This window comes from Natator depressus, chromosome 1 (genome assembly GCF_965152275.1).
Source record: "Natator depressus isolate rNatDep1 chromosome 1, rNatDep2.hap1, whole genome shotgun sequence".
NCBI lineage: Eukaryota > Metazoa > Chordata > Testudines > Cheloniidae > Natator > Natator depressus.
In genome coordinates, this window is record NC_134234.1 from 336,432,244 (window position 1) to 336,454,430 (window position 22,187).

At 49.5% G+C, this 22,187-nt stretch overlaps 1 protein-coding gene across 9 annotated transcripts in view; it reads right to left on the bottom strand.

The window, feature by feature from the left end:
• GATA3 (GATA binding protein 3) overlaps positions 1 to 19,993 on the bottom strand; it is a 32,707-nt gene extending 12,714 nt beyond the window's left edge. Inside the window, exons 1-4 of one of the 9 annotated variants that reach the window (XM_074942659.1) lie at positions 19,739 to 19,993; positions 8,504 to 8,996; positions 5,178 to 5,717; positions 755 to 900 (exon numbers count right to left, since the gene is read on the bottom strand). In XM_074942659.1, coding sequence (XP_074798760.1) covers positions 755 to 900; positions 5,178 to 5,717; positions 8,504 to 8,744 — 927 coding nt within the window. In that variant the 5' untranslated portion in view covers positions 8,745 to 8,996; positions 19,739 to 19,993. Of the gene's footprint in view, positions 1 to 603; positions 684 to 754; positions 901 to 5,177; positions 5,718 to 8,503; positions 8,997 to 9,513; positions 9,844 to 19,738 lie in introns of those variants that run through there. The other 8 variants (XM_074942663.1, XM_074942662.1, XM_074942660.1 and 5 more) reach the window with 8 other exon arrangements.
• Positions 19,994 to 22,187: the final 2,194 nt, after the last annotated feature.

A 22,187-nucleotide genomic window follows, 5' to 3' on the forward strand; every position in this document is an offset into this window, starting at 1 on the left:
GGGACTTCTTTTGGGGATGTTCACTGGCCTGTGTTTTCCAGGAGGTCAGACTAGATGATCACTGTGGTCCCCTCTGACCTTAGACTCTATGAATCTATGATCTATCAGGGCCAATTACCAAGGCGATCTGTCGTCCAATCAGCGTAAATTGACCATAGTGGGTGACATGCTCCATCCTAAATACCGCAATAAATAAACTTGGACACTCTTTTGAGGTCAGAAAGGGAGGGAAGGAAAGGATAAGTCCCTGTGTTCCTTTAAAACCCAGCTGTCCCTGTAATCCCGCGTGGGTGGAGGAGAAAGAAACGCACAAATTCCCCCCGCCCCCCATGAGGGTTTCAAATTTAAAAAAAAAAACAAAAAACGGGTTTCAAAATCTCCCTCTTTCAAGGTGAGGCCTCTCAGACCTTGTGCTCTGCCACACTTCCCCTCCAGCCGCTCTTCCCCACCCAAGACCCTTGTAAGAAATTCAGCATCCCTTAAAGTAATTCCTACAGATAGAGATTTGTAAAGGCACAAATATTAAAAAAAAAAAAAGGTACGTAACTTGGCAGGCACAGTGTAATGTGGGGGATGGGCTGAGAGTCTCTCTATAGCTCGTACTTTAAAACCCCTCTTCAGTACAGACTGACATGTCTGTGGGCTCTCCTGCCCTTTCCCTGCAGAAAGCTCGCCATCCTGGGCTGAGGAAATCAAACACAACAACGACAGAAAGTTAGTGCTGTCTGGCTTGACGCTCTGGAAAGGGACTTACCAGCCTTCTCTTGGGCTTAATCAGGGGCCGGTTCTGCCCGTTCATTTTGTGATAGAGTCCACAGGCGTTACACAGATAATGCCCGGTGCCATCTCTCCTCCACAGGGGGGTTGAGGTAGCGCCACAGTTTACACACTCCCTGCCTTCTGGAAACAAGAGGGCACATAGTTCACTTATGGAAAGCAAAGGGGGAGGGCGGGGGGGGACAAGTGTGAAAGGCCTTTGATCTAGCTCAGCCCCCTCTCCCCCAAGCATCGCCTTCCCCCCAAGCCCTCTGCAAAGCCAGGTTGTGGGCAGGGCTGTTTGTTTATTATTTCACACACACGTTGTTGTTCTGGTGCTCAAACAAACTACAACCCCAAAGCTTTAGGGGCCCGATCCTTCCCCACCCTCCCCATCAGTGGAGGCAGGATCAGCCCCTTGCTCGTTTCCTCTGAGCTGCTGGAAACTGTACACTAGCCTGCGCAGAAATCATTACAGTTAGCAAGGGAAATACATCGCGGCCTGATCCTTCAGGACTGGCTAGCACCAGCTGCAATGAGTTACATGGGACTGCTTCTCCCACCAGTAAGGACACACACTAATATCCACAGGCAATCAAGCCACGGGGGCCCAGCCTGGAACCCTTACTCATAGTAGTAGCCCTTACTTAGGGAGTGGTTCCATTGAAGTTAATGAAGCTAGTCCTGCCCGCAAAGTGCTACTTTGAATAAAGGCTCCATAGAATTCCTAACTCCCTTGCCTCAGCGGGCAGGTCAGAAGTCTTTGGTATCGTCCAATGAGTTACAGCATCAGCCAAATCGCATCGATTTGCCTTGACACCACCAATCGATCTTTAAAGTCTGAATGAAAGCCCTAGCCCAGCCCTTGCGCTGCCTATGAAGAGTTCCTAGAGGGCTGTGTTTTCTATTAAGTCAGGCAGCAAAGCAAAAGCATCAGCAACCGGTTCAGTGAAGGGAGAGATTTGGTCGATTTCTGGTGTATTCAATTAACAGGGAGAGTATTTCACTCGACTGGTGGAAAACAAACCAAAAACAAACTCAGATTTGGTGCCTCACCCACACAGGTGCATTGTCACTCTCCTCTGTTGATGAGGCTTTTAATTAAGTCTTCCAACAGAGATACTTAAGGGACCCTGCGACGCACATATGGGGCCAGTGCTGTGGATCTAAAATATTTTGTTTTCTCTCCTTATCAACCTGCTTCCCAATTCCTTTCTTTCTGAAGCAGGGAAGGAAAAGAGGTTGTTGGCTGTCTACTATTTTAAGTTGGATCCTGTATTATTGCCATTTGTTTAACCTAAATAGGCAGTACCTTTACCATTGCCCTGGCCTGTAGTCTGCATTGCGTCCTTTTTCCCCACCGAGCTAAAGACAGGCTGAAATTGTGACAACAAACAGTAGGCTTTGGTTCAGGCAAACCATTTTTAAATCTAGCTGCACATCCCCAGAGCTTTCAATAATAAAATACCCTGGTGCTTATGCTTATTAGTTTGGTTAAAGATGATCACCTACAAACTAATAAATGTGCTCAGGGAGCAAACACTGGGAGGATCAAAGCTGATCACTGCACATAGAAGGGTTATGGCCCAAAGTTTACTTTTAGGTATTTGGGAACAGGAAATATATGGGTTCTTGCTACAGTCACAGGAGTGGTTTTTGTGCTACAGTGCTTTGTTGAACCAACCCAGCCCCTACCAGTACAGGACCCATCCTCCCGCACTGAAACAATTCATTTCCCTTCTTTCTTTGAAAGAAAAGAAGAGCTCGTTTGTAAACCTCCCAGCTGCTTGCGAGCTGAGCCCCGGCCTGCTTTAATAAGCCTTCGATTTCAAAACGAAACGCTTCGGATTCATCATAAAGGAGGGGCCCGATCATGCCATCCGAACAACAGACCCAGAAAGGGGCAGGTGCCAGACCGCCCTTGGTGTGTGTGAAGGGGGTTCTGCCCCCAGGAAAAGGGCTGCCGGTCCCCATAGCATTTGCATATGTGACTAGTCCTATGCACTGCAACGGGATGAGTCTGACCGAGAGCTCAGCTCAGGCAAGCCCCCAGCCAGGGCGCTCCTGTTCCAATCTAGCCGCACCTAACACGCCCCGGGGGAATTAACTCGCGCTCGTGCCTGGCTACACCGCGTTCGAGGGCCCTGTCGCCACGTTCCAGGCAAACAATCCGAGCGTGGCTCGAGCCCGCGGGCCCATGCCCGGTCCCCGCCGTTGCGCTCCGCGGTTTGCTGGCGGAGAGGCCCCGCTGCGGGGGGAGTTGGAAGCGGGGCCTGCGGGAGCCAGGCGGGTGGCTCGCTCTGTGTAGGCAGCCGGGTGACGAGAACCACAGCCTTAAACATGGCACCAGCCCCATGCAAAGGGCTCCCCTCTCCCTCCCTAACACGCTGCTCTCAGGACACTCACTCCCGGCCTCCGCTGAGCAGCCAGGCTGGTCGGGGGGCCGCTGGCGCAGCGGGGAGATGCTGCCGGTTTATTTGATTCGCACCGGGGCCCATTACAATCCGTGCATTAAAGAAGAAGAAAGAAAGAAAGAAAGAAAGAAAGAAAGAAAGAAAGAAAGAAAGAAAGAAAGAAAGAAAGAAGCATCCGCACCCTAACCACAAACTTCAACCGTTTTTCCAAAACGCGGCCGCCTGGTCTGGTTTGTAGAGCATTTGCAAACAGCAAAACCCCACAAAGGTAGCAGCCGTTTCTCCCTCCTTCACCTGCGACACCTCCAGTCCCTTTGCCCACCCACCTCCCCGGCTTCCCAGCTAGCTGAGGTTGAAATGGCAACCCCACCACAAAGCCCGCGCTGCTTTTGGTGATGCAGACCGCAGCTGTCTTTCTAGAAGTAACAGAGAGTGGCAGCAGGAAAACAAAAACAAGCCAACAAAAAAAAGGGGGGGGGGAGCTTTGGAAATGACTGGCCGGGCGCACACACCGGGCAGGCTGTTTGGGGCACGGCTGCTGTTGCAAACGCCACCTCTCCACCATCTCCTGGGCACCCTCTTTGCTAAGCTGCCGGTCCGGGTTTTAGGGCTGGGGGCTCGCCTTTCAGAAAAGGCAGGAGGCGCACGGGCTGTCTAAAATCAAGACAAGAATGCCCCGGACTTGGTTCCCCACACAGTCCATTCGTTTTCCTTCCCCCTTGATAAACTGATCAGTTTGTTCCCCTTAACACTGGACATCACCAGTAAGTCCCTCTTGCTGTTCTATTCTCTTTCCCTCTCTTTTGTTTCACTCCATCTCTCTCTCACACACACACACACCCCCGTCTGCTTTCATGTACAGAACATGCAGGTCTGGGGTTTTTTGTCACTTCTAACCGCATCCGGACCCTATTAAAGTTCCTGGCGTTGGATAAACAATGCAACTGTCGCGTGCAGCAGTCTGAAAATAATTGGATTAGCTCGAACATATCAGCTAAATAGAGACAGTCCCTGCCCAGACAGTCAGAGTAAATGTCACCCTGGAAAAACCCTGAAAACTGATCGCGTTCATGCCAGGCAGCCTCCACGGAAGGGGGAGTGGAGGGAGTTTTGACTAATCGTGCCCTGCTGCACACAGAGGGAGAGAGCATGGGATATATTGGTTTTAAAAGTCCAGCTCGTGAAATCTTTGGGAGTGAGACCCCCCAGCCGGACAGCCTAAACAAAACTCCCTTTGCAGAATGCTTTCCCAACGAGGCTGCAAACTGGCTTCTGGGCTGGGGGGACGAGACGGGGAAGCGGGCTCTTGGGGGTGGATAAATCCTAGCTGGTCTGTTTGCCTCTTTGCCCAGTAAGTCACTGAACCGATAGGTACACGTCGGTTTCCTGAGGGTGCTGGGTTCTGTGACAGCTCCCCGGGGGAAAAAAATAAAGCTGAAGTCCCCTGTTGTCCCCGCCGCTTCAAGCACACCAGTTACAGAGGCCCTGGTTTTAGCAGCTTTGGGGTGGATTGGGGGCCGCAAAAGGGACTGGTACAATTCCTTCTGGTTCTCTTCCTTGGGACCAGAACATCCCCCAAGATTCGTGTCGACAAACTGGTAGGCGGATTCGCTGCCCTAGAAGTAATCTGGGGATGCAAACTTCGGCTGGGACTTTTTACAGCCTTTACCCTGACTGTGTGGCAGGGCAGCTGTGACGTCCTTTTCCCCCACCCCCCTTCACACACACCCCCCCCTTTGTTTTATTACAAAGTCCTCTTGCACATGGCTTCCCACTCCCACCCCCACCCCCTCAGTGTTGCTTGTGATGGGAGGGGGGGCTGATCTGGCCCGCAGGGAGGCCAAAATAAAATGTCCCAAAATTGAAAACACCTTCTCCAGGGTCTGAGCTTTAGAGAAGGAGCGTGTCTGTAGGCCTGCGTACGGGGCTGATCCTTGATCAGGTAGGTTCAGGGCCTCTCCTAATTTCCCCTCCCTATCCCAGGGGTTAATAACCCAAGAACCCTACCTGTACTGGAGCGCGCTTTTGGTCTCGATTTGCACCCAAACCCGGTAGGCGACCCCCCTAGGAGGCTGCTCGGAGGGAAGAGTCCAGAGCCATATTCTGGGACGTAGGGCGGGTAGGTGGTGATGGGGTGGTGAGCGGAAGAGGAGGCCCCGCCTAGCGATGCCATGCTGCTGCGGGCGTGAGAGGACTCCAGCTTCATGGTGTCCGCCAGGGACACCTGGTACTTGATGCATTCCTTCTCGTCCTGCCGGTTGGAGCCGGTGGATCCCGGGGTGGAGATGGAGGGATCCGGGGAGACATCTTTGGGAGGGGTCGGAGGGAAGGTGAAAAGGTGCGGGCTGGAGTGGCCGGCGGATAAAGTGGAGGAGGAAGCCGGCGGGTAGACGGAGAGGGGTCCCGGGGAGCTGTGATGGATGGAGGTCTTGGAGAAGGGACTCAGGTTCCAAGGAGACGCGCTGTGGTGGCTCCCCAGGGCTTTGCTCCCGTCCAGCCAAGGGAGAGATCCGTGGAGAAGCGGTGGGCGACACACCTGGCTCCCTGCTAGGAGAGAACAGAAGCAGGCCAGGTTACACTCCCTCCGGGATCGGCCAGCACATGCAGGACCCCCAAACTAGCTCTCCTTGTCACCCACCTAAGCCCTACTGGTGATAACCTCAAGAAACTTAGCCCACACAGTGCTCTGCTCCCGGGGGTCAAACCAGGAGAGAAAAGGGCAGCAGCCAGGGCACCAAGAGCTATGAACCTGCGGGGCTGAGCAAAACTGAGCGTAGGGCCCGGATCCCGCAAAAACTTACTCTGTGGCTTAACTGTAACCCCCCAGGCTAGTCCCTTTGGCATCAGCCCTATGCCTAGAAGTAAAAGCTATTGCCGGATCGAGGCCCAGAGTGGTGCTCAGGTGTGGTTGGCTGGAGGGCAAAAGGGAGTCAAGTCTTCGGATTTGTCAAGCCCTTAGTAAATTTCCCTCTCCAATCAATCGTACAAGGCCTCGCCAGTGAAGATCCCACACGAAACTGCAAACCCTCCGAGGAGAATCCATTCCGGCTAGTTTTGAGCTATTATTGGGTTCTTCATTCACTGCACTTAAGTAACCATGAACTAGGAGGCACGGAGATATTTTGTCCACAAGAAGAGAGCCAGGAGAAGACAGTGATGTGTTAATAACCTTTTCTCTTTTCACCATTAGTCTGTTTTCACACATGGGTTTGTGTGTGTTTGACTCAGACAGCTTTATAAGGACAATATCACACACACACAAAGTGTCAGTGGTCTCAAAAGATCTTTACATTAGATATGTTCAAACCTTATCTTAAAATATACAGCTAGGCTTCCTAACATTGCACTGGATTTTTGCAAAAAGAACAGGAGGACTTGTGGCACCTTAGAGACTAACCAATTTATCTGAGCATAAGCTTTCCTGAGCTACAGCTCACTTCATCGGATGCATGCAGTGGAAAATACAGTGGGGAGATGAGCTGTAGCTCACGAAATCTTATGCTCAGATAAATTGGTTAGTCTCTAAGGTGCCACAAGTCCTCCTGTTCTTTTTGCGGATACAGACTAACACGGCTGCTACTCTGGATTTTTGCAGTTTCCTTTGACCATTTTATCCTTTTATGTGATTGCAAAAAAAAAACCCGCTTAATGAAATTTACATTATTATTTTTTTAAAAATAGGACGGAAAACTTATTGAACCCCAGGACAGCAGCCAGGTTATGCTTCTTGTGATATTTCTAACGATATATTGATCTCTACGGAGGCATTCAAATCTATAGCTAGCTATTGTGATCATTGTAAATATAAAAAGCTACAGAGATCGAAATAGATACAGATATTTAGAGACAAAGATCGCTAGCTAGGGTGATATATGTGCTCTCTCTATATATATATATATGATCTCTGTGCATGTGTCCCAGGGTTCTTATCATGTTAGCCATTTGTGAACAATACTGAAAGTCAATGAGCTAAAGGAAGGGGAGGTGGGTTATATGAACAGGAAGGGTCAACATTCATTATCTTATCCAGGAAGTAACATAGTAAATAATATTCGGGCTACACCCGAGAGACCGCATTTCCACTTTCTGCTGATAAATTGGGGGGGGGGGGAGGGAATAAAAGCTGCTGATCCTTAGCAATAATTATCTAAAAGAGTCTAAAAGCGGAACAATGCATTTACTGAACAGCGATCAATGCTCACTCAACAAGTGGCTGAGGTCCTGTGCGCTGATCAGTGAATCCGGATTAGCGCCGATGCCCAAACGGTCATCCCTTTTTCCATTCAATTTTGTTTTATTTTAGGGTGGGTTTTTTTTTCTAATTTATTTCAGACCTAGGGTTCCTGCAGAGTGCGCCACAACTGGGATCGCTCCCAGGTTTACCAGGTTATGCCCTGCCTTTTAATCCTAAAGAAAACTCCAGCGCTACGAGCTGAATCGCTTTAATTATTCTTTTTAAACTGGGGGGGGGAGGGCAGGAAAAGATTCATCTTGAAATGTATTTAGGCCCCGTAAAAACAGTACATGTGTCTCCTCGGGATAGCTGTGTGTGAGGCTATGTGTTTGAATTATGATATAGATAGTAAATTCCCATTAAATTCACATTATATATAGCTACATACATAATTACATGTATGTGATGGATCATAACGCAACACGTGATGTATAAGTACACGTACAATAATGTATAAAACACACTATAATGTGGCACAAGACCAGGAAGCCAGGCTTTCCTATCAAATCTATTATTTTCCCATCAAGGGTGAATTTAACATCCCCGCCGTGAACACACCCATCCCCCCTCCCCTGACAGTAACTGATAATGCTACAAAGAATTCTACTGGAAAGGCAAAATAACACTGAAAACCAGATCCCCCCGGAGTTTACTTGCTGGGGCGGTGGGAAAGACTTGCATCCAGTACTTTTTTCCTTAGCACTTATTTGGGACAAGCCAACTCAGAAATTCAGTAGTGGCATCGTTTTGCCGGCGATGGCTGGGGTTTGTATTGTATTCGTCGGCTGGAGGAATACATCGGCTGCTTAGGATTTATCTATACTCTACAGCTAGTCACAGGCCCACACCGAAAGGCCATGCACGCGTTTTACGCCACATGAGGACATTTGCGCAGGTTACAGGTTCCTGGGCTTCCTTCAAGGCGCCCTTGTTAGTTGCTAACAGCTACCGCTTGCCTGCTCCTCTCGCTTATAATGAGCGGTGTATCAGAAGATACACACAAACGCTGTCCTGTTTCCGGCACGAAAGCCTGGCCGCTGCCAACCTGCGCGCAGCTCGCTGGGGGCCCCACGCCAGGGCCAGGGAGGGGAGAACTCACCGTGATGGGCCGGCGGGTACCTCTGCACCGTGGCTCGGACCGAGTTGCCGTAATAGGAAGGGACGTGATTGCCTTGTCCGTCGATGTTAAAAAGTACATCCACCTCCTCGGCCAGCGGGTACTGAGTTGGATCCATATAGGAATGGCCGAGCCCTGGGTGGTGTGAGTCCGGATGCTGCCCATTCAGCACCGCGGGGTGATGGTGGCTCACCCACCGCGGCTGGTCGGTAGTCACCTCCATCGCGCTCTCTGGGTGCGGGGCTGTCTCTCCTCCTCCTCCCCAAACTGGGCAGACTTGCCGCGGGAGGGTAGGCGGCGGGTTGATATATAACAGAGAGATGTTGTCGGGTTTAAAAAAATAAAAATAAAATGATAATAATAAGCGATTCCAAAAAGATGACAAGAAGAGTAGGGAAAACAAACAAAAAAATCTAAGAAGCGAGATCCCAACGGTATCTTCCGCTCTTTGCAGAGGTTTCTCTTCTTTGATCACCTGCAGTGAGAGAGAGGAAAGGGGGAACGAGCAAGAGAGAGAGCGAAACGTGTTTGAGTACTTCTGGGCTTCATCACCAGACTTTTAGGCAAGCGAAAACAAGCCCCTCCACAAACAGCGATCTTTGAAAGTCCACCTATTGTCCTAAGCACTCGACCCACCTATCCGACTGGGACACACGCGCTCTCTTTCTCTTTCGATCTCTGTGCAGCGGGGGAATGAAATCGACCAGAGTTACAGGCGCAGGCGTTGCTGGGGGCGCCTGCAGCGGCGGCTGCCCTTTCCCTCTTCTTTCTGTCTTTCTGTCTTTCCTTTTTTTTTTTTTTGGTAAATGTTTGGTCAGTTTCACCAGCGATGCGCCTACTTAGAAGCGGGTGCAAATTGCTGCCTCGGAGAGCCCGAAGCGTTTTTCAGGGCTTTTATTCATTATTGTGCAATCGAAAGAAAGAAAGAAAGAAAGAAAGAAAGAAAGAAAGAAAGAAAGAAAGAAAGAAAGAAAAAGAAATTCAGCACAAACCTTGGTGGAGAAGGAGTATGTGACCCAGGAGAGATGAAGTTGAAACTGCTTGATGAGATCAGATTGTGCTCTCTCTCTCTCTCTCTCTCTCTCTGTCCTTCCCCCCCCCTTTTTTTTTTTTTTTTTTTTTTTTTTTTTTTTTTTTTACAGGGAAGGCATTCTTTCTGAAAGGAGCAGGGTGGCGCCAGCCGGCTCAATGCTCACAGACAGCTGTGGCGAGACGCAACTTAAGGAGGTTCTACTGTCATCAGCCGGGGTGGGAGGAGCCTGTCATGGGATAAGGAGGGGACAGGGCACGAAACACAAGGAAACGGCAACCCAGATTTACTCCGTTCTACTTTCGCCCCCCCCCCTCCCGCCCCCAATATTCCTTCCCCCCCGGGACCGGAAAGTCTTTGAAAGCATCGCCTCGTTAGGCTGGAAACGCGGAGAAAGCGTTAACACCACTTTTTAAGGGGGAGACTATTCTAATGCACGTTACACAGAAATGTTATTAAGGGCGCATCCAATTGGCACGTGTGTCTCATTATATTATGTTATTAATTATTATTATTTTCTTTCATTCCGATGCGCCATCCCTACTCTTACTTACTTACTTTGTTCCGGAGATACACAGAAACTGAAGACACAACCCGGCCGTCAAGACATTATTTTCTATGGTGACTTCAGGCCACTATCGGAAGAGTTTCAGAGAGCAGGTGAAGGATACGTGGGGAACTCTACATTCTTTGTCAAAGCGGCAAAGAGTCCTGCGGCACCTTATAGACTAACAGAGGTATTGGAGCATAAGCTTTGGTGGGTGAATACCCACTTCCTGGGATGCATGGAGTGGAAATTTCCAGAGGCAGGTATAAATATGCAAGCAAGAATCAGGCTAGGGATAACAAGGTTAGTTCAATCAGGGAGGCTGAGGCCCTCTTCTAGCAGTTGAGGTGTGAACACCAAGGGAAGAGAAACTGCTTTTGTAGCTGGCTAGCCATTCACAGTCAAATTTCAGAGTAGCAGCCGTGTTAATCTGTATCCGCAAAAAGAACAGGAGTACCTGTGGCACCTTAGAGACTAACCAATTTATTTGAGTATAAGCTTTCCTGAGCTACAGCTCACTTCATCGGATGCATGTCTCAGATACTAATGTATCATTTTAAAGCATTACCCCTTCCAGGTCAATTAGTTAATTCCAAGTAGGACTAATCTGGGGGGACAGTTGTACTTTAGAACGTGTGTGAGAGAGTATTTGTTCCTGAAATGTGTCAACGTGCTGGAACAACGTGAAGAAACATTATTTCAGAAATACCCATTCTTTTGGAGTTGTTCCTTTATTACACCCGATTCCATTCAGCTGAGAAGAAAAAGAGATCCAGGAAACAAAGCTCAAGCAGAACGTAGTTTAACGTACAGTACCATTAAAATAGTGAAGCGGGCGCGGGGGACGGCGGAGGTTGTTTGGGGGTGTGGGGTGTTGGAGTTTTTTTGTTCGTTTTTTGGTTTTGTGGTTTTCTTGTTTGTTTGTTTGCTTTTGCTCTGTTTGTTTGTTTTCTGATCGTGAAACCAAGCTACAGAGTTGCAGCTGAACGTGCCTGCTGCGATCTCCTTTCTGGGTCTCAAACTCCACCGGCGAGAAAGAGAAAGTCCCTGCTTTCTCAGCCCTCATCTGACCACTTTCATTTCCACCGCCGGCACAAATAATAATGGAAACATTAATGCCCCATTACGACCCATGTGGCCTGAGCATGCAAACGAAGTGCCCAGAGCCAGCTCAGTGGGCGAAAGAGGGCTCGGGACGAGCCAGCCAGGGACTGGCTCCTGTGAGCGGGGGGTGTACCAATCAGGAAGGAGCAGGAAGAGGGCGCTTGTGAAAGCCTGTCCTGATTGGCTGGGAGCTTTCGAACCGGCGAGGGCCGTTCGGTCTATTGAGCCAGTGCATCCCCTAGTGGTTCAGAGGCAGGCGCTGGCTTTTTCAAACGTGCAACAAGTTACATGGCTGCCCCGGAGGAGATTGCAAAATAGCAAAGTGTCAAGTAAATAAATAATTAAATTAAAGCGTGCACGGATCGGGGAGAAAGGGGGAGAGGGGGGGAACTTCAAAGGCGTGGGCGAAATAAACAGCCAGGCAACAATATATACGTGGATCTATACATGGGCAGCAGATTGATCATGCACTGTAGCCCCATTGTGTGAATACACGCCCCAGCACTTCAGTGAGGAGCGTTTAATTAATGCGAAAGGCGACCGACGCAGTCCACTCCCCAGCGCTACGGGCTAAGTGGAAAACGGCGTCCTTTGAAAAACGTTTCAGCCTCGGGCCTTGTCCCAGCGGGCCAACACCTTATTGACTGGGTCCACAGCAGCACCAAAAGAGGTATACAATCGTTCCGCATATGTCAGTCCTCCAAAGCTTTAATTAGTCAATCTTATATGCAAACTGGAAATTGTTCCGCACACAGCCGACAGAGAGAGAGAGAGATTTTATGATGAAATAGTCATGACAGTTAAATACATTTATTATGCACATGTTTGCACGTATGCAAATTGAATTGTTTGTATTACAAAAATGATATATTCTAATTTGTAGATCTCTTCGTAGCGGATAAATTGCTACCTACATTCAGTTACTTTTCTGAGTTGGGCAGTTCTGAGGTGTAGAGACAGAGAAAACATACCGCCGAACTGTTGTGCTTGCAGGAGTAAACGGATAAATATCGGTTTATCCATCCCGGTTAGAACATGAACTCTGGGGATGCAAGACATTTAAAAGGTGGGGGGGGGCACGGATATAAACAAGTCCAAGGGCTTTTAACTAATGCAGTAAAAGGAGATGAGCGAATCACTCAATAGCTCATCTCCCGGGCTCTCATTCGGATCTGCTGAGTGTACAGCTCCGAGCACCGTGCTACCGGTTTGCCCAAGCAGGCAGGTTTGATTTCTGGGTGCGCTGGCATGGCTTGTTTGTTGCCCACAGGGCGCTGAGCAGTCAGGTAGGCACCCGGGGGCTGAGTCGCTCGAAGGGGATGCTCTGCGTAATGGAGCCGGGGCTGCAAGGAGGGGTATTCAGTGTCTGCTTCCCAGCTTCTCCCCCCGCCTCCCTTGGACTCCTGGATTGACAGTGTGTAATTGGGAAATGGGAGGTTGCTCTTTTGATCCTCTCTGCATTGCCCTTCGCTGGCCAGCCTAGCCGACGCCACAGGGCATTGACGTCAGGAGCCGAGCTCAGAGCCATGCTGCCGAGGGGAAGCCATGCAGCGTGCCAGGGAGCCCATTAGCGGGGCAAGAGGCAGGCAGGCAAGGGGCTGCAGAGAGAGACAGAGAGAGAGGCGCTTCTCGGGGCTGGAGGGGGGCTTACACACACACACGCCAAGAACCGGGCGCTCAAGGAGCGCCGTGCACTAATTAATCTGAGACGCATTAGGTTTGGACCAACTCTTCAATGCTTATAGAGAGTAACGGTGTCAGTGTGTCCACACGATTCCCTTTTCCTCCTCCTCTCTCTCTATCCCCGCTTCTTCTCCCCCCACCCCACCCCGGACTGGGATGGAGGGGGCACAGGGGCAGGATCCCCCCCCCCAGCCTGTAACATTTGCTGGCCTCTCTGGTTCCCTTGCTGTACCTTAGCTTGTTCTCTGCGTTAGCAATTTCACCATCGGAGAGTGGATGCTGCAAAAAGCGTGGTCTCTCTCTCCCAAGACACACAGCAGTCTCCTATAGGTAAGAGGGATTCTACTTGGATGTTCCTTTTTTATTTAATGTCATTATGTATTGCTTAAAGCGATCATAGGAGGGGGAATCCTGCCGGGCTCCATCAATTTCAAGGGAAATTCTCTTTTTTAGCGGAGGAGGCGGGCAGAGGGCCATTTCAAAGGCAGCCCCTTCTCCCCCCTCTGACTGTCCAACGTTGCAGTGGGTCTCATGATGAGACAAGGAACACTTTATGAAGACCCCCCCCCCTTATACAGACCGAAAGCCCCGGAGGGAAACAGGAGATTTCTAGAGCAGATTGCGTTGGACATTTAAAAACCCCTCCCCCCAAAAAAAGTGAATTAAGATGATCATCGTAATAAGATCAGTGTTTTCAAAGCGCAGATGTTAAGATGCCGTGACAGGTTAGGTGAGATAAAATTGTATTTGGAAAGAGTTATAGCCAAGCCCACATAAACTCGCAGGCGTGCAGAGAGACAGTAAAAAGGAATATTCATGTAGAAGTCCTGAAGTTGCTAATCCCAGCAAAGAAAACTTGTGTTTCTGGGAGCCTTGGGCGATCATTAAACTTGTTTACATAAGTGATTTGGAGGAGAAATGGAGAAGAAATGTTTCAATTTGCTGCAAAAACATAAAGATGTGCATTAGGGCAAATATGGATCATATCCGGCACGAGGGTAGAACTGGAAATATGCACTTTATGGAACAATCTGACACTGATTAGGGCATGGACTGGAATGGCCTAACAGGTCTAACTACTATAGCTCTTCGACTGGACTCTGCTTTGTAAAGGACCCTGGACTAATTCCACCTGCATCCCCAACCCTTGTGTTACAAATCTGTCACAGCCTTCTCTTTAACGTCGAATTTTCTGTGCAACTCTTGAGACAGAGGAGGGGGGGACGACGAAAAAATGTGATCAAAAGAATCCCGGAGATTTGGGGCTTGTGGATTGAAAGCAAACACCTCGGATGACGTGTATTGGTCGTTACTATGCAGAAAATACTAGCGAAGTATTTCTTCATTAGTCCTAAATACTCGTCAAACAGTCCCGGGATAGAGTTTAAGAGCAGCCTAAATACCAAAATAACAGCAGTGATAATGGCATGGCAATCTATTTACCTATTTATCTATTTGGTGGCTCCCTGAATCTGAACACCAGCCTTATAATTCCTGGGGAGCTGAAGAGAGTTAGGGATCCCTATGCGTCTATCTGGACAATACAGGCGGCTCATCTCAGCCCGGGCTGTTCCTTCCCCCTCCTTGCCCAGCTGAGCACGGTGTAGTTGACATAATTCCTCCCACCCCAGCAGGGGCTTTAATTGACAGCTCGGTTCAAACAGGGACCCATTGTTGGAGCAATTAGCAAAAAAACAATAGGGGTTGCGGCGGGGGGGGGGCAGTTAATTCGATTTGAAGGTGAGGGACGTGGCACTGAGATCATGCAGGGCGGTCTGTAGATCTTTTCCAGCTGAGAGAGCGAGAAGGAGCCAGAAGTCACAGCGGCTTGGGGCAGGCAGGAACTGGAGAGGGGAGGGAAGGAGGCAGTTTTTGGAGGGGAGGGGGTGGGAAGAAGGGCTCCCTGGCTGGAAAAGGTCCGTCACACACAAAACAGGCAAACAGTGATCACAACCCCTACACTCCCCTCGGGAAGGTTTCTCTAGTACCCCCCATGCTTCCCAGCCAACCGGGGATGCCCGCCCCAAAGCCACCCGCGGTCTCTGAAGGTTGCCGGACCGCTGCAACGGGCATGGAGCTAGCTGAACTAAGCCAGGCCAGTCCCGGTACCCGTGTGAACGGCTTGGCTGAGAAGGGGAGTGGGATCCAGTCGTTAACAGCTGGGGAGCCACTTTCCCGAAAAGTCTCTCTCCCTGTCGAAGCCTCTGCGGCGTGGGTTCGTTCGGTGCCCATCATTATTACCAGCACCTGGTCCGAATTTCTACGTCTCCTTGGGACGGGGAAAGGAAGAAGCAGCCCCCCTCCCCCCACCCCCCAGCCCCTTTAGACTACAGTTGACTGAAAGCGGATTAAATTACGTATGCCGGGTTGGGATTTTTACAGGGAACGAGAGGAGTACAGGTAAAGCTGTCTAAACAGCCTGGGGCTACCGATCGGAGGGTTATGCAAAGGACACGGCCCAGGGCAGAGCTCCGAAGACTTTTTGCCGTGTAAAACAACTTGTGCTCCGTCAAGGGGGATGGGGGGGGGCGGGAAAAGGGGGGAGCGGGGAGCCCCATATTCCAGCCGCCGCCGGGGGTGGGGAAGTGTAAACAGCCTAATGTCAATTCGGCGTTGTCACCCCCTAGGATGAAGACAACAGAAGCCACAACCGCTTAAAGCCAAACAAATCGACCCCCTAAAGCCCGGTGTGTGAGAAGGAGATGGATGGGGACGAGGCCGGATTTGCAGAACTGTTCTGAGTTTAAACAAAGAACGAGAGAGGCGAAAGCTCCCCCCCCCCCCGCACACGCCACCCCCACCCCCTCTTGCAATGAATCAGCCAGAAACGATCTGTTCTCCCCAACCCCTTTATCCGTGAAAAGGGAACCACAAGCAGGAAGCGCTGCTCGGTTCGGATTTTTCTTTGGTTTTATTTTTTTATTTTATTTTTAAAGCAAGCCTGCCCTAATGGACACGGAGGTGCTGCCTCGCGCCCTTGGCTCTGAAAGGAGCCCGATGGGGTTTTTTCGAATAATTTCACCTCTCTCCCTCTTTTGCAAATCAGGAGGAAACACAAAGGCGCAGACACGCACCAGACTGAAAGAGAGAAAAGATCAACGACTGATTACCCCGTTTCCAATGATCTTTCCTCTTCCCCTCTCTTACCCTAATCCCCCCCCCCTAAAAAAAAAAGAAAAAAAATCAGACGAATTGTAGCTAGAGAGGTGGGTGGGTGGAGAAAGGGGGAAACCCCTCATCTGCCCTAAGCAAACAAATTCCAAGAATGAAAATTGGGGGAGAGGTTGGGCCTTTTCTTGCGGGGGGGGGAACACCCCTCCCCCTTTGAAGCTGAGGAGAAGGGCTACTGCCCCAGGACACAAGGTCCGAGAAAGGATCAAAACCGGCTCCGCGAGTCCCAGAGGCGCCCTCTCTGCCCCTTGCACATTCCCAAACTGCACGGCAGAGACAGAGAGAGAGGAGCTCGGGGAAAGAAGAGGTGTCCTGTCCTGTCAGGGTTATTGGTACCCCCGGCTCCTCTCTAGGCCGGGTGATGACACCCACATAGAGCAGGGCTTGTTGTCCATGCAGGTCAGTTTCAAGCTCCGATCTGGTAAGTTCCACTTCCTTTTTTTCTTCAGCATCAGACACATACACACAAAAAAATATTATAATAATATTAGATAACACCCCCCCGCATCTTTCAAACGTAGCTGCTTCGAGATTTAACTCGAATCGGCCCGTATTTTGGAAAGATGTCTGGAGAGAGAGAGGAAAAAAATCCGAGGGTACAGCAAGATAATTCACTGCCACTGAGGACAGGTCCCAGAGAGTCTTACGGCAAATAAAGCGACCTTCTCTCTTCGAATCATCACTTGGACGTTGAAAAAAAATCTGTTTCCCCCCCCCCCCAACCTCATCCGATTGATCTTAATGCCGAGAGTTGAAGAAGTTAATTTATAAACCAGTCCTGCTTAAACCCGCCGATCCTTGCTCTGGTGCTATTGCTGGGCTACATTCGCCTTGAAAGGAGTGAACGCTCACCTCTAGGTAGGAATTCCTAGCTTCTTTTCAAGCAGCCAAAAATATTCTCTGCCCCCTCCACCCTGAAGGAAGTCTACGTGGGTAAGGGTGCATTTAGCGCCTATCCATCCTTCATCGCTTAGGACAATTTTGACCGGTAGATTCAAAGGCGAATTTAAACGAATCTTGAGGGCAGCTGGTAAACCAGCTGGTTTTTAATCCCAAACGACACTTTATTTACCCGGGGAGTCCCACAAAATGGCTACGAATGAAACTATAACCAGGTTTAAAGCCTTTAAAAAAAAACAACATTTGTCAGCCTCGCCTCTGGCCAGAGGCCCGTAACAAAGTAAAACACAATGAAAATACACCAAGGGAAGACGCCAGGGCAGGGGGAGATACGAATGAATTAACAGCAAAATTTCCTTGTGGGGGTGAAAACATTTCTCTTTTCCCTTTACTGAGCAGAGCGTTCTGAATAACAATGGAAGTGACCTTCTTCTAAGGAATGTCTCATTCTCGCTACTGGAAGGGAATCAAGATCTGTGTGTATCCCCTAAACTAAATGATGCATTCCCTAAAATAAATCCCGCTGTTCCTTCATGCATATATATTCTGTACCCTGGGTGTGTATTTTCGTGTGACATACAAAAAACTTCAGACACCGCACGACACACGATGCATACACATCATACACTTCTCCAGATATATACACATCGATGCAGCGAATGGGTTCATATTTTTTTTCATGCAAACAGAAGCCGAAATCTGGTTTAATTTGTCCTTTGCTGAATGTAACCTCGCTGCGGGTGGATCGTTTTATTTCCCCCACCTCACGAAGGTAGATCGAGTCAGGGGAATCGAAGGAAAACGAGACATTTACACCAGCTGTTTTGTCGTGTGATATTCCATCGCTTTCCCTGTTCGGTGGGACGCTGGATCTAAAGGGGATTGTCAGACTGAAGACACATTATCTGCCCTCACAGTAGGGCTTTTCCTCTCTAAAATCTCCCAGACAGAAGCGGGCGTTTGCCAGATAAATCCGTAGTTTTCGAGGCCGGTCATTGCTGCGAAGTGATCTCTGACTGGTGGCTAAACAGCGACTCTCCTAAGCTCTCTTCGGGCCTTTTAGGGGCTCTTGAGAACATCTGATTTTAATTGGATCGATTCTGTCCCCCTACCACACAACTTAACACAGAGACTGAAATACGAACACACAGTCTACAAGCAGGTACACGCTAACACAACACAAAGCTGACACAAGTTAACACAATCCACCTATTGAACTACACGCTAACGCGCAAGCTAACACAGCCTGGGAACCGAAAACCCCATGGGAACCGAAAGACACACAAGCTCACACACTACACAGATGACAACACACACTAACCACAAACTCATACAACACAGAGAGGGAAATATACCTAACAATGCCCAGGCTCGCACAACGCACGGATGGAAACAAACTTAATATACTAAGTAACGCAGTGAAACACATTAACACAAATCCTAACTAACAACACACACACACAAAGGCATAAACCTCGAAATACACAAACTTCACATTCTCTCGGGGACATACAAATACAGGTCTACAACTTGAAATACACACACACACCCCACGCCAAATGACACGAGCCTTACATAAAAGACCCGGGCTACCTAGCTTTACAACTGCCGCCCATAAATAATGAAGAAAACAAGTATATCCAATGAGTATTAATTATCCGGTTACAGTAAAACCCATCACCTAATGCTCCCGCTCCTATTTATGGACAAATGAAGGTAAGAGGAGCTGACATTTTTGAATGAGCTCAATTATAGCTAATGCTCGTTTCTTAACACTCAAATACATTTCCAAGGCACCCAATTACTAGTTTAAATACCCTACACGATCTAGCGGATGGCAAGTTTGGGGGGTGGGGGGAGGAAGGAGGGATCCAGACACGCCTTAGGATGTAGTGAAATCATCATTCTCCATTATACAGGTACCAGTCCCTTCAAGAAACCTGTCTTAAAACAGCCGGACACGTCCAGCCAGACCATTTCCCGTTCTTTAGAAACCAGATTACATAGACAGCCGGCTCTAAATGGATCAAGGCTGCGCTCAGAATACAGCCAAGGAGATTGCTGGGTGTCTGCAGAAGTGTGCTCTGATGCAGTCTGGTAGAAAGCAGTGTCGGATTGTATGTATACGCACATGCAGATGTGTGACAGAGTAGGTTATATGTTTCTGTTCCTGGCACACGTATATGTAGGTGCATTTGTATTTGCTACCGAATATATGCAAGTGTGTGAGAGAGAAAGAGAGAGAGAGAGAGATTAGATATAAAAAGAATAATCTATATTTAGGGGGGAGCGGGTATACACCGATTCGCTCGTTAATTAATTACATTCTAGCAGACAGATCTGTCTAATATCATTACCCACACAACTATAACACACAACACAGTAGACACGCCTAAACCCTTCTTCTCTCATCCCCTCCGTCTACACACGCAGACGTGCGGTGCCATCTGTGAAAGCAGCCCCTGTCCCCGGCTACCCAGCGCCCATAGGCAAAGCAGTTGTTGTCAACCTCTTCCAATGCTTTCCCCCCACGCCCCACCCCTCAGCTCTAGCTTTCAGAGGTAACAAGCTCTCGGGCAAGCTGGGTCTTCCCCCAAGGTCACTGAGAAAAATCCAAATAGCTCCGGCGACTGAAGACAAATAAGAGTGGGGTCGTGTTACATTTCAGCCAGCGTCTGCTGCCCGCTTTGAGCCGAGATCCCTTCTAATTCTCTCCACGTGGAGACGGGAAAGAGTGAGAGTGGGGGGGGGAGGAGGGGGGAGATTCTCAATATTCACTGACCTGGGCAGCTGCTTCTTATTTTGTCCTGATCTGCTGGCGATCTAAAGGCGGCAATGACAGACAGACTCGACTGCTCCGGCAGCTGCTGAGGCCGATGGCATCTCTCGAGCTTCCAGCGAGAAGTAAAACGTGGGTGATCCACATCCTCCGAATACCCACCCAAATCTCTGACCTCCTCCTCTCCTCCTCCTGGCTGTCTAGAAGATCAGAGCTCTTCCGGGTTGGAAAAGGGCAGAGAAAGAGTGAGAGAAATATGATGGGCATGCCATTACACACCCAGCCTGCGAATCACATGGGACGGGGGGAAGGGAGGGTGGGGGGAAGAGGCAGGTACTGGGGCTGGAAGTCGATTGGAACGGGATGTAACTCGTGCCAGGCACGATGGTCGTTGCCTATAACGCCTGTAAAGGTGTTTTGTTTTGTTTTAAGGATACAGTCGGTATAAATGCGACCGGGGTTCGTTCCATTGAGATCAAAAGCTTTCGAGGAAAAGCGGTAACACCGCGTTGATTCCTGTTTGTTTGTTTGTTTTTGGCTTTTGTGAGGCACTTTAGCGCGTGAGTCAAACATCTGGAGAACAAATAAACACGCACAGATCTGGAGAGAAAACTCTTGTGTCGCAGAGAACTAGAGAGAAAACACAAACCCTCTAACACGCTCATACATGGAGATCTGCCGAGAAAACACACACACACACAGACACACACACAGAGCTCTGTGGAGACAACTCCCACCCAGACACAAAGACCCGAAGACAAAACACACACTTTCACGCAAAGTCACAAACACACAACTCTGCAGAGAAAACTCTCACTCACACGATGGCGGATTTTTAATTAGACCTGGATCCCACAGGCAGTGAAGACTGTTCACAGCAGGAAAGAGACTTGCTCAAGTTCTTGCTCCCGGGAGGTGAGATCCACCAGCCGTCGTCAAAAATCCGGTGGTGACCTTCCTAAAACGCAACAGGGCCGGATTCAGCCCCGTCCCCAGCAGAGAAGGGCTGACAGTTTCTGAGTCGGGCCCTGCACCCAGGAAATTAAACTGTGTGCGCTTTAAAAGATGCAAAAAATCACCTATTTTCCCTTCCCCGGAATGATACAGTCAAATGCCGTCGCTGGTGATTTTTAAACACCGTGTGTGTGTGTGTGTGTGTGTGTGTGTGTGTGTGTGTGTGTTGTTAAATACACCTCTGTTCTTGAGCCAGTTAGTTTGTACAAGACCAAAAACAAAACGAAATTAAAAAGCTCTTGATCTGAATGCAGCTATGAAAGGGGGACGCAGGGAAAGCACCGTTTGCGTGAATCGTGCCTAGGAAAGCACCCCACTTCTAAGCCGGTGGCCGCATTTCAAACGTAACCGTGGGCTCTCCGTGCCCAGAGAGCAGCAAGGAGCTAACGCAGAGGGGCAGCCTGGCTGTGAAATCTTCCTTCACTGATGCAGTTGTTGGACAGCAATAACCCACGGCAAGAGCCCACTTCCATGCCCTCCTAGTTCGGGGAGATACGGAACGTGCTAATGTTAACCCTAAACCTTCTGACAGTCAGGAACCAGCACGTGTCTGTTTCAATCTGGCGCTTCCCGAAAGATCCTGGGTAGAATCGTTTCTATTTCGCCGAACTGGGGGGGTGAGAGGGGGGGAGGAGAATCATTTACACCTTGGTAGTCAGTGCACAGCTTTGGTGACAGGAAGACAAACGGCGGGTCTGCCCGGGAGATCCAGCTGTAACGCTTTCGATCGCGTAGCTGGAGCGTAGTTTAAATCGAGACTGAAGTGAGGGTCCAAATCGGATTGAGAACGGAGACCACCGGGCCATTTTCCTGGGGCACGTTTTATGGCGCTACCGTCCAAACCTCACATTGGGGGGCGGGGGGGGGCGGGGAGAAAGAGGAAATAAACCAAACTAAAATCAAGCCACCGATTTCTGCTCCCTGATGCAACTGATCTGGCAGGGCAGCGGCATAGGACCGAAGGGAAGGTTAATTCTCCCGTCAGAGTATTCGTACAGCAGAGAGCTAAACCCCTGCCCGAGATGCTTTTCTTTTGTTGGTGGAAGGAGCTCTATTCATGGACGAAAAGCCTCGGGCATGTCCAGAAAGACAGAATGCCGGACTGACACGTTTCCTAAGGAATCACCTGGAACTGTTGCCCCTAAAACGGAAGCCCAGGGCAGCTAGACTGTATTTTTTGCCATGATGTATATTTCACTCTTAGTACCAGAGAATAGAAGACTGGGGGGGGGGGGGAAGGGGGAAAACCCTCCACTTGAGTTTCGATGTCATCTCTTCCTTCTATACTTCACTAAATGACCCGGTGCCTACAAGGGAGATGTGGTCCCCTGTATAGCGCGCAGCGATCACATCATGCTGTGGGCAGGGCCCCTGGTGCATATATCCCGTGGCAATCTGTTCATTGATTTCAACGGGCTTTGGATCAAGCCTTGGGGCA